Source organism: Silene latifolia, chromosome 10 (assembly GCF_048544455.1).
Source record: "Silene latifolia isolate original U9 population chromosome 10, ASM4854445v1, whole genome shotgun sequence".
Classification (NCBI taxonomy): Eukaryota; Viridiplantae; Streptophyta; class Magnoliopsida; order Caryophyllales; family Caryophyllaceae; genus Silene; species Silene latifolia.
In genome coordinates, this window is record NC_133535.1 from 119,640,184 (window position 1) to 119,652,666 (window position 12,483).

General features: G+C 36.4%; 1 protein-coding gene across 1 annotated transcript; it reads right to left on the reverse strand.

Annotated features, from left to right (window-relative positions):
* Positions 1 to 291: 291 nt before the first annotated feature.
* LOC141605852 (putative glucose-6-phosphate 1-epimerase) lies at positions 292 to 8,951 on the reverse strand. Its single transcript, XM_074424766.1, has 9 exons — positions 8,644 to 8,951; positions 7,010 to 7,084; positions 5,939 to 5,995; positions 5,676 to 5,830; positions 5,443 to 5,577; positions 2,813 to 2,915; positions 2,625 to 2,724; positions 2,075 to 2,322; positions 292 to 608 (listed from the first exon to the last, which is right to left on the reverse strand). Exons 1-8 carry the CDS (start codon positions 8,755 to 8,757, stop codon positions 2,108 to 2,110), a joined length of 954 nt encoding a protein of 317 aa, XP_074280867.1. The 5' UTR covers positions 8,758 to 8,951; the 3' UTR covers positions 292 to 608; positions 2,075 to 2,107.
* Positions 8,952 to 12,483: the final 3,532 nt, after the last annotated feature.

The following is a 12,483-nucleotide window of genomic DNA, read 5'->3' on the forward strand; positions in this document are numbered from 1 at the left end:
CAAGTTGGCTTAACTGTTCTATGGTTTCGGAGATTAATGAGCAAGAAAATAGACCGTATCTATTTTCAAAACCTTGCGCTCATGAAAGTCATCTATGGGCGGAATAAAGGTGCTGATTAAAACGCCACAGATGGTCAGCCATCTATTGGCTTCCCCGACAATGGGAAATGGTAACCCATGCGACATGCGTCAATGATGGCCTTGACCAAGAGGGAGTTTTGCATGTAGCTAATAAACCAATTCCACAACCACTGAACAAATAAGGACAGAAAAATTTTAAGGATAATAATCTAACAAAAAAACTTCATGACTTTTGATCCATAGTTCCAAAATTTGTCAAAGATGGAAACCCAGAAGATATTACACGGCAAAACTTCTAAAACGAATATAGGAGGTGCTTTCACTAACAGATTGCTTAACAATGTACTAGCACTTCGATATACCATCCAAAAATATTCATCCATTTATAAGGAAACATTATTTCACCAATGCAATAATTCGCCATGGAAACAGAGACCCGATTAGGTACCTTTGAGACGAATCCAGGCTACCAATCCTCCAACTTGATTACGAGTTTTAACATCTTTAAGACACATCTGTTACCCAACCTGAAACGCATCAGAAAAATAAATAAATATATATACCTCAGTTTCTGCTGGTAAGCCATTGGAGCAAGACAAATAAGGAAACAGGGGATTCAAAGTACAAGTGATAATGGCTGCAGTCAAGGTCAACTCTAGAGCCAGATGTTAAGATTATATTATTATATACAGAGTCCCAACGTGTACTTTGAAAAACGTAAGATTCCGAGACTCCAACCAGCACAGGTTATTTGCGTCCACAAACTCAATGCATGAATTTTTGACAACTGCTAACCGCCGTGTGGAAGGGATGCAAGGCCATTTGCCATATAGGGTACATGGGAACTGAACTCCAGGAAGCGGGGAAGGTGGGGAGCTCTTATTTTCCCACCCGATTTTTCATAGTCAATGCATGTGCCCGAAAATATGTCAATGTACTGTTCAAAAGCAAAATCATGACTCCAGGAAATGACAATGTGAGCAACAATTCTATTCCTAATCAGACCTAGAGGCTGTTGACCGACTGAATATCGCTCAACAAGTAGGTCTCAAATGGTAAGATGCTTTCTTAAATATTCAACACCTCTCAAAATATGCGAATGATATAAACTAGTTTAGATCACGTGCAATATATGCACAGTATTTATAAAATTTTACTTTTTAGTGTACTTCGTATTATTTATGGATTTTAAATTGACAATTCACTTATTTTTTATGTTTCTCATCACTTTATTTTGATTTGAGCAATAAAAACTAAAATTGTAAAAAATCATGAAATGAGTATTTTAATGGAAGTTTTCTTTTTACCGAGAAATTAAAGATGTTATTTTTAGAATATTTTTACTATTAAAATTTTTTGTGCAACTTCTTATCATTAAAAGTCAATGAATTTTCATCGTACAATTATTTAAAAAAAAATTTGTTTTTTTATCATACAATAATGGAGATAAATCTATGTAGAATGTGAAATAATATAGAATGTGTTATTATTAAATTTATTAAAAGATTGTGCCATTAGTCACCTACTATACCTATAATATATGCTAAAAATACTACGCTTTATTTTAAGAAATATGGTTTAGGCGGGAAAAATGAGAGTTTCACCTATTCTTTTAGTAAATAGAGGATTCAATAAATTCTACTGAGTACTTCTCTTATTAGGTTAAAAGTCCAATCGTCACCCCAAAGGAAAAAAGACCGACCTACACAAAAAACAAATGGAGAAACCAACAAATTTCCACCAACAATATAAATGATGTATAGCAACCGGCAAGTTAGTAACCTGCATCGGCTGACCTGAAATAATTTTCTTTTTGGTGTAGCATTGAAAAGTTGCTTGTCGTCATTATAATATGAAAATTCAACCATTGAAATTGGGCACAATTCGCAAATAATAAAAAATTTACGGCGTTTGGGGACCATGTATTTCTACATGGAACCACCAATGGCAACTCGAGATACATAGAAGAGCTACTGAATTTCAGGGAGAAAACCTGTACAGAATGTTGATGAGAGCATAGCAAAGTTCAGGTGCCGAAAAGAACTTTCCGAGGATCAAGCTGGCCACTACAGTAGCTAGATGGAACAGCAGATAGTTCCTGACGGCCCCGCCACTCTTCACCAGGCTTGAGCGTGATGGGCTTTTCAATTGCAGCAGCCTCCACACACAACATATGCCTGTATTCTTCATCTCCAAAATCCGCCATCGCCTTAGCCTTCTTGTCCCACGGATTCCATACAACTGCACACGGAATTATCATTTCCAAACTTAAGTGATTCGATCAGAATAGGAAGCAACCTCCTAAAAGTAACAAGGAACTTCAGTGGAAACTATTGGTATAATACATGAACCTTTAATTACTCGAACCAAGCAGGACAGAAAGCAAATAATCATAGAAGGAAAATCAATTACTAAGAAAACAATGAGGGGTCAATTTGCACATTCGAAGAAAGAGATTATTTAATAACATAATGTATACACCAGACTCTCCACAGCTAGTCATGTAGAAAGTATAATAATCTATTTTACATAAATAAACATACCAGCATCAGGTAGCCCATCTTTGCGAATCACAAATGTCCTTTTCCTTTCATGATCGAGGATTGCAATCTTAGTTGGTGTGCTAAGATAGATCTTGTCAATCTGTCTTACACAAAAAAAGGTAGGACATCTATTACACAGTACAAGATGCAAGGGAGAAGAAAGAGGAAATAAATACTAAAAAACTAACTTCTCCTTCAAATGTGATAGCATCTCCTTGTTCAGTAAAACGCTCCTTCTTTTGCATGTTGTCAAGGTAGTCCAAAGTTTCCAACCCTTCTACTCGAACTTCACTGTATAAAAGCGACAAACTCGTAAGAAAATAGTTTAACTACAAAATGATGATTTTTGGCCCAGGTTACCCAAAATAAATTCTCTCATCAATCAGAATTCATTATGAATAGAATTCATTATAATAGTCATTATTATTCATTTGTTTAAACAATAATGTTAGTGCAGCATCCAGAAGAGGAACGAAAGATGGTAAAGAATAAGGAGAGAGTTCCAGAATTCATGAAGGGAAAGGATATGGAATGAAGACAAAGTAGTGAGTGTTCCTTCTAAGATCTCTCCAAGTGGGGAAGAACGATGCTTAAGGTGGTAAAGCTCAACGACGCAAGTATAATGCAACCATATGAACATTATATTGTGCTCACGATGCACAATAGTGGATCTATTAAGTAATATTATGATGTGATTGACGATGACGCTACCCAAAGAAGCTTGTCCCAAAGCAAGACTTGTAGACATCACAAAATTCCTGAGGTGATTCAATCTCATACTAAATGACAAAATTTGAAATTCCCACACCTAAAACATAAATATCATCCATCTACATAGCAGATTGGTGATGACTAAGAAGAAACATTCTTTAGATCTCTTCTCATGTGTGTGTTGGGCATTACCCCACATCAGAAGAATTAGAGAGACTAGACTTAGTTTATAAGCTAGTGGCTTACTCCTACTATCATAAATTGGTTTTAGGATGGAACCTCACTTGCTTGTGGACCGGTCTCCTACACCTGTTTCTATAAGCCCGCTACAGAGACTCGACAAACATATCCCCCTTAAACAAGTATTGTGTAACTAAGGCGGTCCTCCTGTAGGAGTATTAGGACAACACAGACTGATAAGATTTTGGGTAGAGTTTTCACGTTGGACTCTTAAATGTTCACCATCCTAGCAATCAACCCAGGTTTTTGCTTTTGAATATACCACTGATCCACCAATGTTAATTAGAGCAAAACAACCCATGATGACTTTTTTTCCTTCCAAAAAAAGAAGAACAATGGGTGCTTTATCAGTTGTGAAGTTGTCAGCCAGTGGAGACATTTCCAACCAACAAAAAAAAAAACTTAACTTTATAGCTTTGAGACTATAACTAACTAGGGATGTCAAGGAGCCATATTTGGACCGGATATGTTATCTGCACCCTAGGTTGCATTTTGACCATGATAGGTTTTAAAAATAGACCCAGATCTGTTTCAATGTCGATGGATCAAAAACTTTTAAGATTCCGACCTAACCCGCCCATATTGAGTTTAGGTGATCCAAATCAAGTTCAAGATCCATTGTCATCCCTACAAGGAGGTAACTTCATGATATGGGAATACCGCATACCACAGCAACTTCAATAATAAAAGTCCATGATGGTGATACAGATTGTGGTCACTTTTCATGTTTAAGGCTTTTACATCATAAAGACATTAAACTCAGAAAATTATAATAGACAGGTGCGTAACTAACGTGCATAAAGACATTAATATGGGAATACCGCATACATCTTACTGTAGTCACTTTTCATGTTTAAGGCTTTTACATAAATGAATTAAGAATATAACACTTATTTTAAAATAGCTGTGTAATTGATGTGCACATTGTGTTTAGTGTTATCTTATCATGATCGATACTGCAGTGTGCGTACAGGTAGGACGGTAATTTTAGAAGGAGGAAAAAAAAACACTAACACATAAGACCACGCCTAGGCAAAAAATTATGGATTGTGATTGCAGAATGTATACATTTCTTTAAATAAAAGTACATGAAGCTTATGCAGATTGTGGTCACTTTTCATGTTTAAGGCTTTTACATTACAAGTTCACGACATTAAAATCATAACATTATATTTGACAGGTGTGTAAACAATGCGCATATTATTAGGGCGATAACATTGGTATACCGCATACTATAAGAAAGTATTAGGTTGATAATATGGGAATACCGCATATGATGACTTCTTTAAATCTTTAATATGAGTACTATATGCATTTAGCAAATGTAAACTGTAGTCACTTTTTAAGTTCGCTTTTACATCAAAGATGAATTAAGAATATCACACTGATTTTAAGTAGCTGTGTTATCCTATCATGATTGATATTGCAGCGTGCCTACAGGTAGAACAGTAATTTTACAAGAAAAAACTAACACATAAAAAGATACCGCCTAGGCAAGAAATTATGGATTTGTAATTGCAGAATGTATACATTTCCATAAAAATGTAACCACTGAGGATTGCCCACAAATTGTCTTCCAGCACACATAGGACTACTTGAGTACTTGTAGCAGGCTGACAATCTAAAACGTTCAATGAAGGAGAAGAGTAATAGTGCTAATTTGCTTCAGGTTCATTTCACTTTTCTACGACAACTGGAGCAAGTCCAGTCTTCAACACATACAACCTCAATCCATTAACTAAAACAAAAAAAATCAAGGCTTTTTTGGGGAGGAGGAAAAGTGGTGTTGATGGGGGATAATAATACTATATACAACAGTTAAAAGACATAAATGGGAAACGCTAAACTAGTAGCAGAGATTTTGTACCTGATATCTGAGACAGAAAGATAGGTGTGATATGCAAATGTAAAGGTGAATGGCTTAGTGTCTATGTTTCTAACACGTGATGTCAGCATCAGATCGCCTCCAGGTCCCAGGGTTACTCTCAGGCGGAACTCAAAACTACAAATGATAACAGTTGTCATCTCTTTAGTGAGTACAAAGGATGATATGATGTGTCTCTAGAAATTAAAACATAAAAGCTCAGAACAAAAATGTACCTATGAGGCCATAGTTTCAGATCATCTTCAGAGGGCTTGAGAATTAAATCAACATATGCCTTGTTATTTGATTGTGAAGGTGGTGGGTCACGATCGATACTCCAAACCCTGTTTCTGGCAAATCCATGAGCTTCCAGAGATCCATGGTTACTGAACTGCACCATGTACGCATGTAGCACAAGTTAACCTTTGAAGATGATCAAGACAAATGGAAAACGAGAAAAACAAATAATAAGAAAAAGTTTTTTATATAAAGTACAAACCTGAGGGAAACATATCGGTATGCCACCACGAATAGCTTTTGGGGGTTTGAATTGAGCCTGAATGGCAAGCCAAAGATAAACAAAAATAATCTCAAATTTCAAGTAGTCCCAACACGATTTATAGCATTAAGACAATAACGTCTGGATTTTCATGGGATACTACCAATTGTATGTGCAGACAGCCCGACATAATAAGCCAACTCAACCAAACTGAGACCCCACGAAATATAAATAAATGAAGATACATGTCGGTGACGCTCATATAATAAATTACGAACATATAAACAACCACAAATGCCCAACACAATCGAAACAACAATTACAAAACAACAAAAAACTACTATATATTATGAAAAAAATTCTGTTTTGATCGAAGATGACCCAGCAGAACTGCTGAACAAATGGGTCTATTTCCAAGCTGTCAATAACTTCCTTTTGTTCATCTTCAATTATTAGTTAAACAATTTCCAAATTAAAGCTTTCTCACAGAAACTTACATGAATGATACTTTTCATCTTCTGCATTGTGACACATTAAATCTATCTATGAGTGTGGCTTCCTCATTCCCTCACTGAATATATGTTTTCCAGATTGTTCTATGTTTTTATCTCAATTGTTTCTTAACCATCATATATTTTTCTCACCGGATAGACCAACCGCATTGATCAGTTGATCACACCAAGTAAATCACATTCCCAAAGCAGACAACGAAACCCAATATCAATGTATACCGCACTGGACATGACCAATTAGTTTGGAGAGGAATTATTATTTAACAATAAATTAATCACCAAAGAATATTGATAAGCTGATACGACAATGTCTTGGTGTAAAATTCTGATTGCATCATAGACGTTTACATCAAAAGACAAGCTCACTGAAGATAGGCAACAGTCAGACAGAGAGCTTGGTGTTACACTGAGCATCTATCTCCTTCGCCTACCCTATCTCGTAGTAAAGGGAAAATAGAAGGCATTCTAATCAATAGGCTTTTTCTACACCATCACGATGAACATCTTCAAAGGTAAAAATAATGACACAAAGTGGCTTGTAATTTAAAGTCAGACACACCTTATTGCTTACGTATAGCAATTCCTCTCCATAGTCATTCTTCCACGAAGTCACCTGTCCCCCGTAGAGGTAAAGCTTCAGAAGAAAACGGATATATCAGAGACAACACAACCTAATTAAATTACAGTAACCAAAAAGATTTTACAATGAACAAAGTCTACAACTATCATATAGAAAGAATATACTGCTTGTGTCATAAGCAGCATGCCTAGTGATTAAATGAGGTTACAAGTTTTGATGCAAAATGAGGACTGCTTAGCACAAAAGAGCATTATCAGAATTAAGATAGAGTTTGTTTTTAACAAAGGCGTCTTAACAAATCAATATAATAAATGAAGCAAACAAGGCTGATCTAGTCTTTTCTCTCTTTTCTTTCATAATCAGAAAAAATTGTATAACCCTTAGTTTTTTCATCCCAGGTTTCCGAGTCAAGTTAACTTCTTCAATCCTAATTCCCACATTAGTTGTCTCTCACCAACAGAATTTTCTATGCACCTCCTTTCTCAGATCTCTTATCTGAACTTAATCAATATACAAAGCCAATCTCTCACGACATGACTCGACAGACCAATTCCTTCTACTTGAGTAGTTGAGTACTTGAGTTCAGTTTAGATGAAAGACATTTTGGAAATCAATAGTGACCAACTAACTGCTACACATAAAATCAAAATTACTTATAATCACTCCTAATTTCCTATATTTACACAAGCAAAGTAACCTATGATCGGTTTCTCTCTCACCGGATTCCTCAACCTTATTGTTTCAACTTCTAAAGTCTACAGCCTCTTAACAAATTCATTATTCAACATATTTGGGACAAATTTAAGCATTTTCGTAAAATTAAGTAAAATCAAACCTAAAGAAACCCAGAATCCACTAACTAACTAACAACAAATTACGCAAAATATATGCATTTTAGTACATAACAAGTGAAGGCAAATCTTACAAAACTCACTCATTCATCAAGTAACAACTACTTTTTCGAAGTATATGCATTTTAATAAAAATTAAGAAGACGCAAATCTTGCGAGACTCGCTAATTCATCAACTAACAGCAAGTTACAGAAAATATACACATTTTCGTAAAAACAAGAAAACGCAAATCTTACCGAACTCATTAAGTTATTACGCAAAAATATACGCATTTTACTGAAAACAAGAAAACGCAAGTCTTACGGAACTCGCTAAATGTATGAATTACGCAAAATATACGCATTTTACTGAAAACAAGAAAATGCAAACCTAAGAAACTCGCTAAATTCATCAATCAACAGCGAATTACGCAAAATATAGGCATTTTTGTAAAAACAAGAAAACACAATTCTTATGGAACTCACTAAATTCGTAACTAAAAGCAAATTACGCAAAATTTAACAACAAATTACGCAAAGTAGATCTGATAACCTCAAATTAACACAGAATACAACGTAACGTCCAAAAAAAACATCAGGATAACCTAAATAACTAGATAAATTAAACAAATATCACAAAATCAACCGAATTATGAGCATCAACAACGAAAAAACAAGAGATCAAAACAAAAATGAGTTCATAAAACATCTGAAAAACGGCGAAACATCAAATGCGAGAAAATCCGAAAAAAAGAGACAGAAAGACGGAGCGAGCGGTTATACCTCGGCGGAGCTGCCGCGAACTTCGCGAAGAACGACTTTATCGAGGCCATTAACGCTCTTGATGAACTCCACTGGAAGAAGAGCCTTCTGCTGTTCGCTTGACGCAGACGCCATAGCCCTGCTCTCTCTCGCTAAACTCAACTAACAGTCTCTCTATCTCTCTGTGGCCTCTATATGTGTTTTTCTCTCTCTAGATTGCTTTCTCTCTCTACAATCAGTTGCTGAAATGAATGAAAAAAGAAAAATAAAAAATCTGGTTTTTTTGGGGATGGTTTGTAAATCGTATAGCATTCGCGATTCTATTTTCCTTTTTTTTAAAAAAAAAAATTGTTATCTACTCATCTCTTTTCTACCTTATCCTCTAATTAGGGCCGAGTAATCCGATTATCCAAACTGATCTGATATTCGAACCAAATCCGATTCGAAAGGTAGGTTGGGATCGGATATCCGATCCGAAATCTTTGGTTTTGGTTTGGATATAGTTTTTAGAATTAAAACATTTGGATATCTGATTCGATCCGAAACTATAGATTTCTATTATTTACTATATTTTCTTGTGATGTTTATAACCAACTTTTATTTAATATATGTGTGTTTAGATTGTAATCCTTATATTGGGGTTGCATGACATTTTCGACCTTGCCGTGTTGAATTATTTTTTTAAACCGTTCATTTTTTTTCCGTGTGTGTTTTAAACTTGTAGCGCTAGTTTAATTATAATTTCGAGAAAATACAATTTTATCTGATACAACACAACTTAATAAATGTTTAAAACATAAGAAAAATATGTAAGTGGTACTTAAATTTTATGTCGATAACATTAGAGTAAAAATACTACATAAATCATCATGTGAGATTGTAAATTGATGGATATGATCACGTTTCAAACTTAATTTTAAAGTAAATTCCAAAATATGGATATCCGTTGGATATTTGCATATGGATATCCGCATCCGATCTGATTTTTTTGGATATCCGAACATTGGATATCCGGAACATTTGGTTTGGATATGGAAATCTAACTTCAGAATTTTCTAATATGGATATCCGATCCGAACTAGTACCTTGGATTGGATATCTTATCCATGCTCTATCTTACCTTTAAGAACCCGGTTAGAGTATAATATATTTGGCCTTATTCATTTGTCATCCGACCTTACACGATATATATTAACTTAATCGAGTGTAAGAGGGCAAAGGGAGAAGGTGGGAAGGAGAAGGTAGATAACAATCCTCTCTTTTTTTTCGCAATTACTAAATCTCGCGCATGGTTTTACTAAATTCCGCACACTTGACCTCTAGTATTCCAATTTTGCCTTTTCTTTTAAAAATAAATTAAAAAAGTTCTCTACCTTGTCCCCCCTTCTCTCCCTCTCAAAAATAAAACACTTCATCAATAATTCATCAATTACTGTAACACTCCCTTCTTACCCGGCCAAGGTAATTGGGAGATGTTACCATCTCGGTTTCCCGAGGTGGTGAAATCGAAGTTGCAATTAAGAAACAATTAATATAATAAATGAGATGACACTCGACTTCAAGTCCAAAGCTCGTCGCGTCTCCCACGTGACCCCAACTCAATCTATACTCAACCTGCTCCCCATATGATCGGAAATATCAAATGGATCGACACAGGTCACCCCGGAAACAGGTGACAATTACACGGACACATAATACGTCAGTTTCAATACTTTAATATGACACACAACATAGTAAAAGAATATGCAACATGCTAAATATGTAAATGAGATACAATTACCATGTCGGTACCGGGACACGCCCAGACATACCCATAACCACCGGTGCCAGGGACACGCCCACGACACCATACCTCACCATAAGGTACAGGGACACGCCCAGACGTACCGGGTTCGGAAGCCAACCGGTTCCCCTGCCAGACATCGTGTCTCACCCACACGAGTCCCTCCTATCTCAAGCCATTAATGTGCACATCCCTCTTGGAGTGGGAAGATCTAAAAGGCGACCCGAGCGTAAGACGGTTTTCCAAGTATCTTACGTCTCCTCACAACCAAGTACCACCACCAATGACCTCCGACACAACACAACAATAACCACATATGACAAATAGAATACAACACCAAGCATATGACCGAATCATGAGTTCAATCCCAACATGTTATGAATAACAATCCCTCGATTACCAACATGATATACCAATCGACTCACAAATACAATAGTGATGAAAGACACAAATATGCATACAAAATATTATTGAAACCAAGTAGGATAAACCTACCTTTTCGCATTCTTCACAAGCTACTCGAATCCAACTCGATTCCGTCTCATAAAACCGTCTCATCCTAAACAAATCATAAAACACTATCACAACGCATTCTACACTATAATATAATATGAAACCCCTTATTATTAGTCACTAATTACCCATATTACATATGTTAATTACTAATTAATCTCCCTTAGTAAAAACCCCCAAAATTGATATTAACATAAGACAAAGGAGAAAGGTGGGATTTCGACTTACATGGGTAAATCGGGCATTAGGAGGGACGTTTTATCTTCAATCCAAGCTTGAAGGTCATGGGAAAGGCTTAGGGAGCATCTAGAGAGAGGAGAGTGTTTAGAGTAAGAAGGAGGAAGAAGAAGAAGAAGAAGAAGAAGAAGAAGAAGAAGAAGAAGAAGAAGAAGAAGAAGAAGAAGAAGAAGAAGGGATAAGAGGTTTGGATAAGATGAAATCCCGAAATATGGTTTATCGAGGTACTACGCAGCGCCACACGATCGAGTGACTGGTTCACTCGACCGAGTGCCACTCACTCGGTCGAGTATACACCTTACTCGACCGAGTATCAGTCACTCGATCCGCTGGAAAATCTACTCGGTCCACTCGTAGTCTACTAGGTCTAGTTTAGATCTTACTTGGTCTAGTGTACGATCATCCTTTACTTCCGAGTACAAGTGGGTCCCCTCACGTGTCTCGAGGTCCTTTATGGGTCCCAAAATATCTGGGTATTACAGTCTTCCCCCTTTAAAATAAACTTTGTCCCCGAAGTTCGCCACACACACTCCTCTTTTCTAACCTTCCCTTGAGTCTCCTCTCGTCTCCTTACCAATTCTCACTTTTCTCTTGTAATGCCGGTATCGTTCTCGTCTCTCTTTCTCTCATGGTTCTCCGCAACCTTCGTACACGTATAACACTCGTATATCACACTTATAACACTCGATTGTTACAATTATGGATCTTAATTCGAACGTATCAAAAGTAATTTTGCTTTATAATCAATAATTTTATTAATATACGTCTTAATATCGGTTTAATGATTGTTTAATTAAAGAAAACGGAAATTTACAACTAGGGTTTCGATTTTTTAGTCGTTGAAGGGGTGTGATGTATTGGCGGTCGTCGGTGTTTGGCCGGAGTACGTGGTGCAGGCTGTATGCAGTCGTCAGTGCGCACGAATGTTATATGACTGCGGACGATCGTCGGTGTATAACTAGGTGCGAATGGTCGGTGTTCATTTGTTGGTGGTTGGCGACGTGTAGGGTGTGGCGGGTGCAGAGAGTTGGGGTGGGGGAGGGTGGTCAAGATTGGGAGGGGGTAGATGGTGTGTTCTCATTGTTTTGGGTTTTTGGTTTTTCTTTTGGTGGGTGGGTGTGAGAAGTGAGGAGAGTACACTCGGAATAAGGGGAAAAATTGTACGGGATTTAGTAAAATGATGTGCGAGATTTAGCACGTCCCTTTCTTCTTCTTCTCTCTTTTTAATTGCGTAGTACTAATAAAATGTGGCGTCGTTTTTTTTAATATGAAACGAAAATGACTTTCTTTTTTGTGATGAATTATAATAAATTATTTTTATGTTGTGT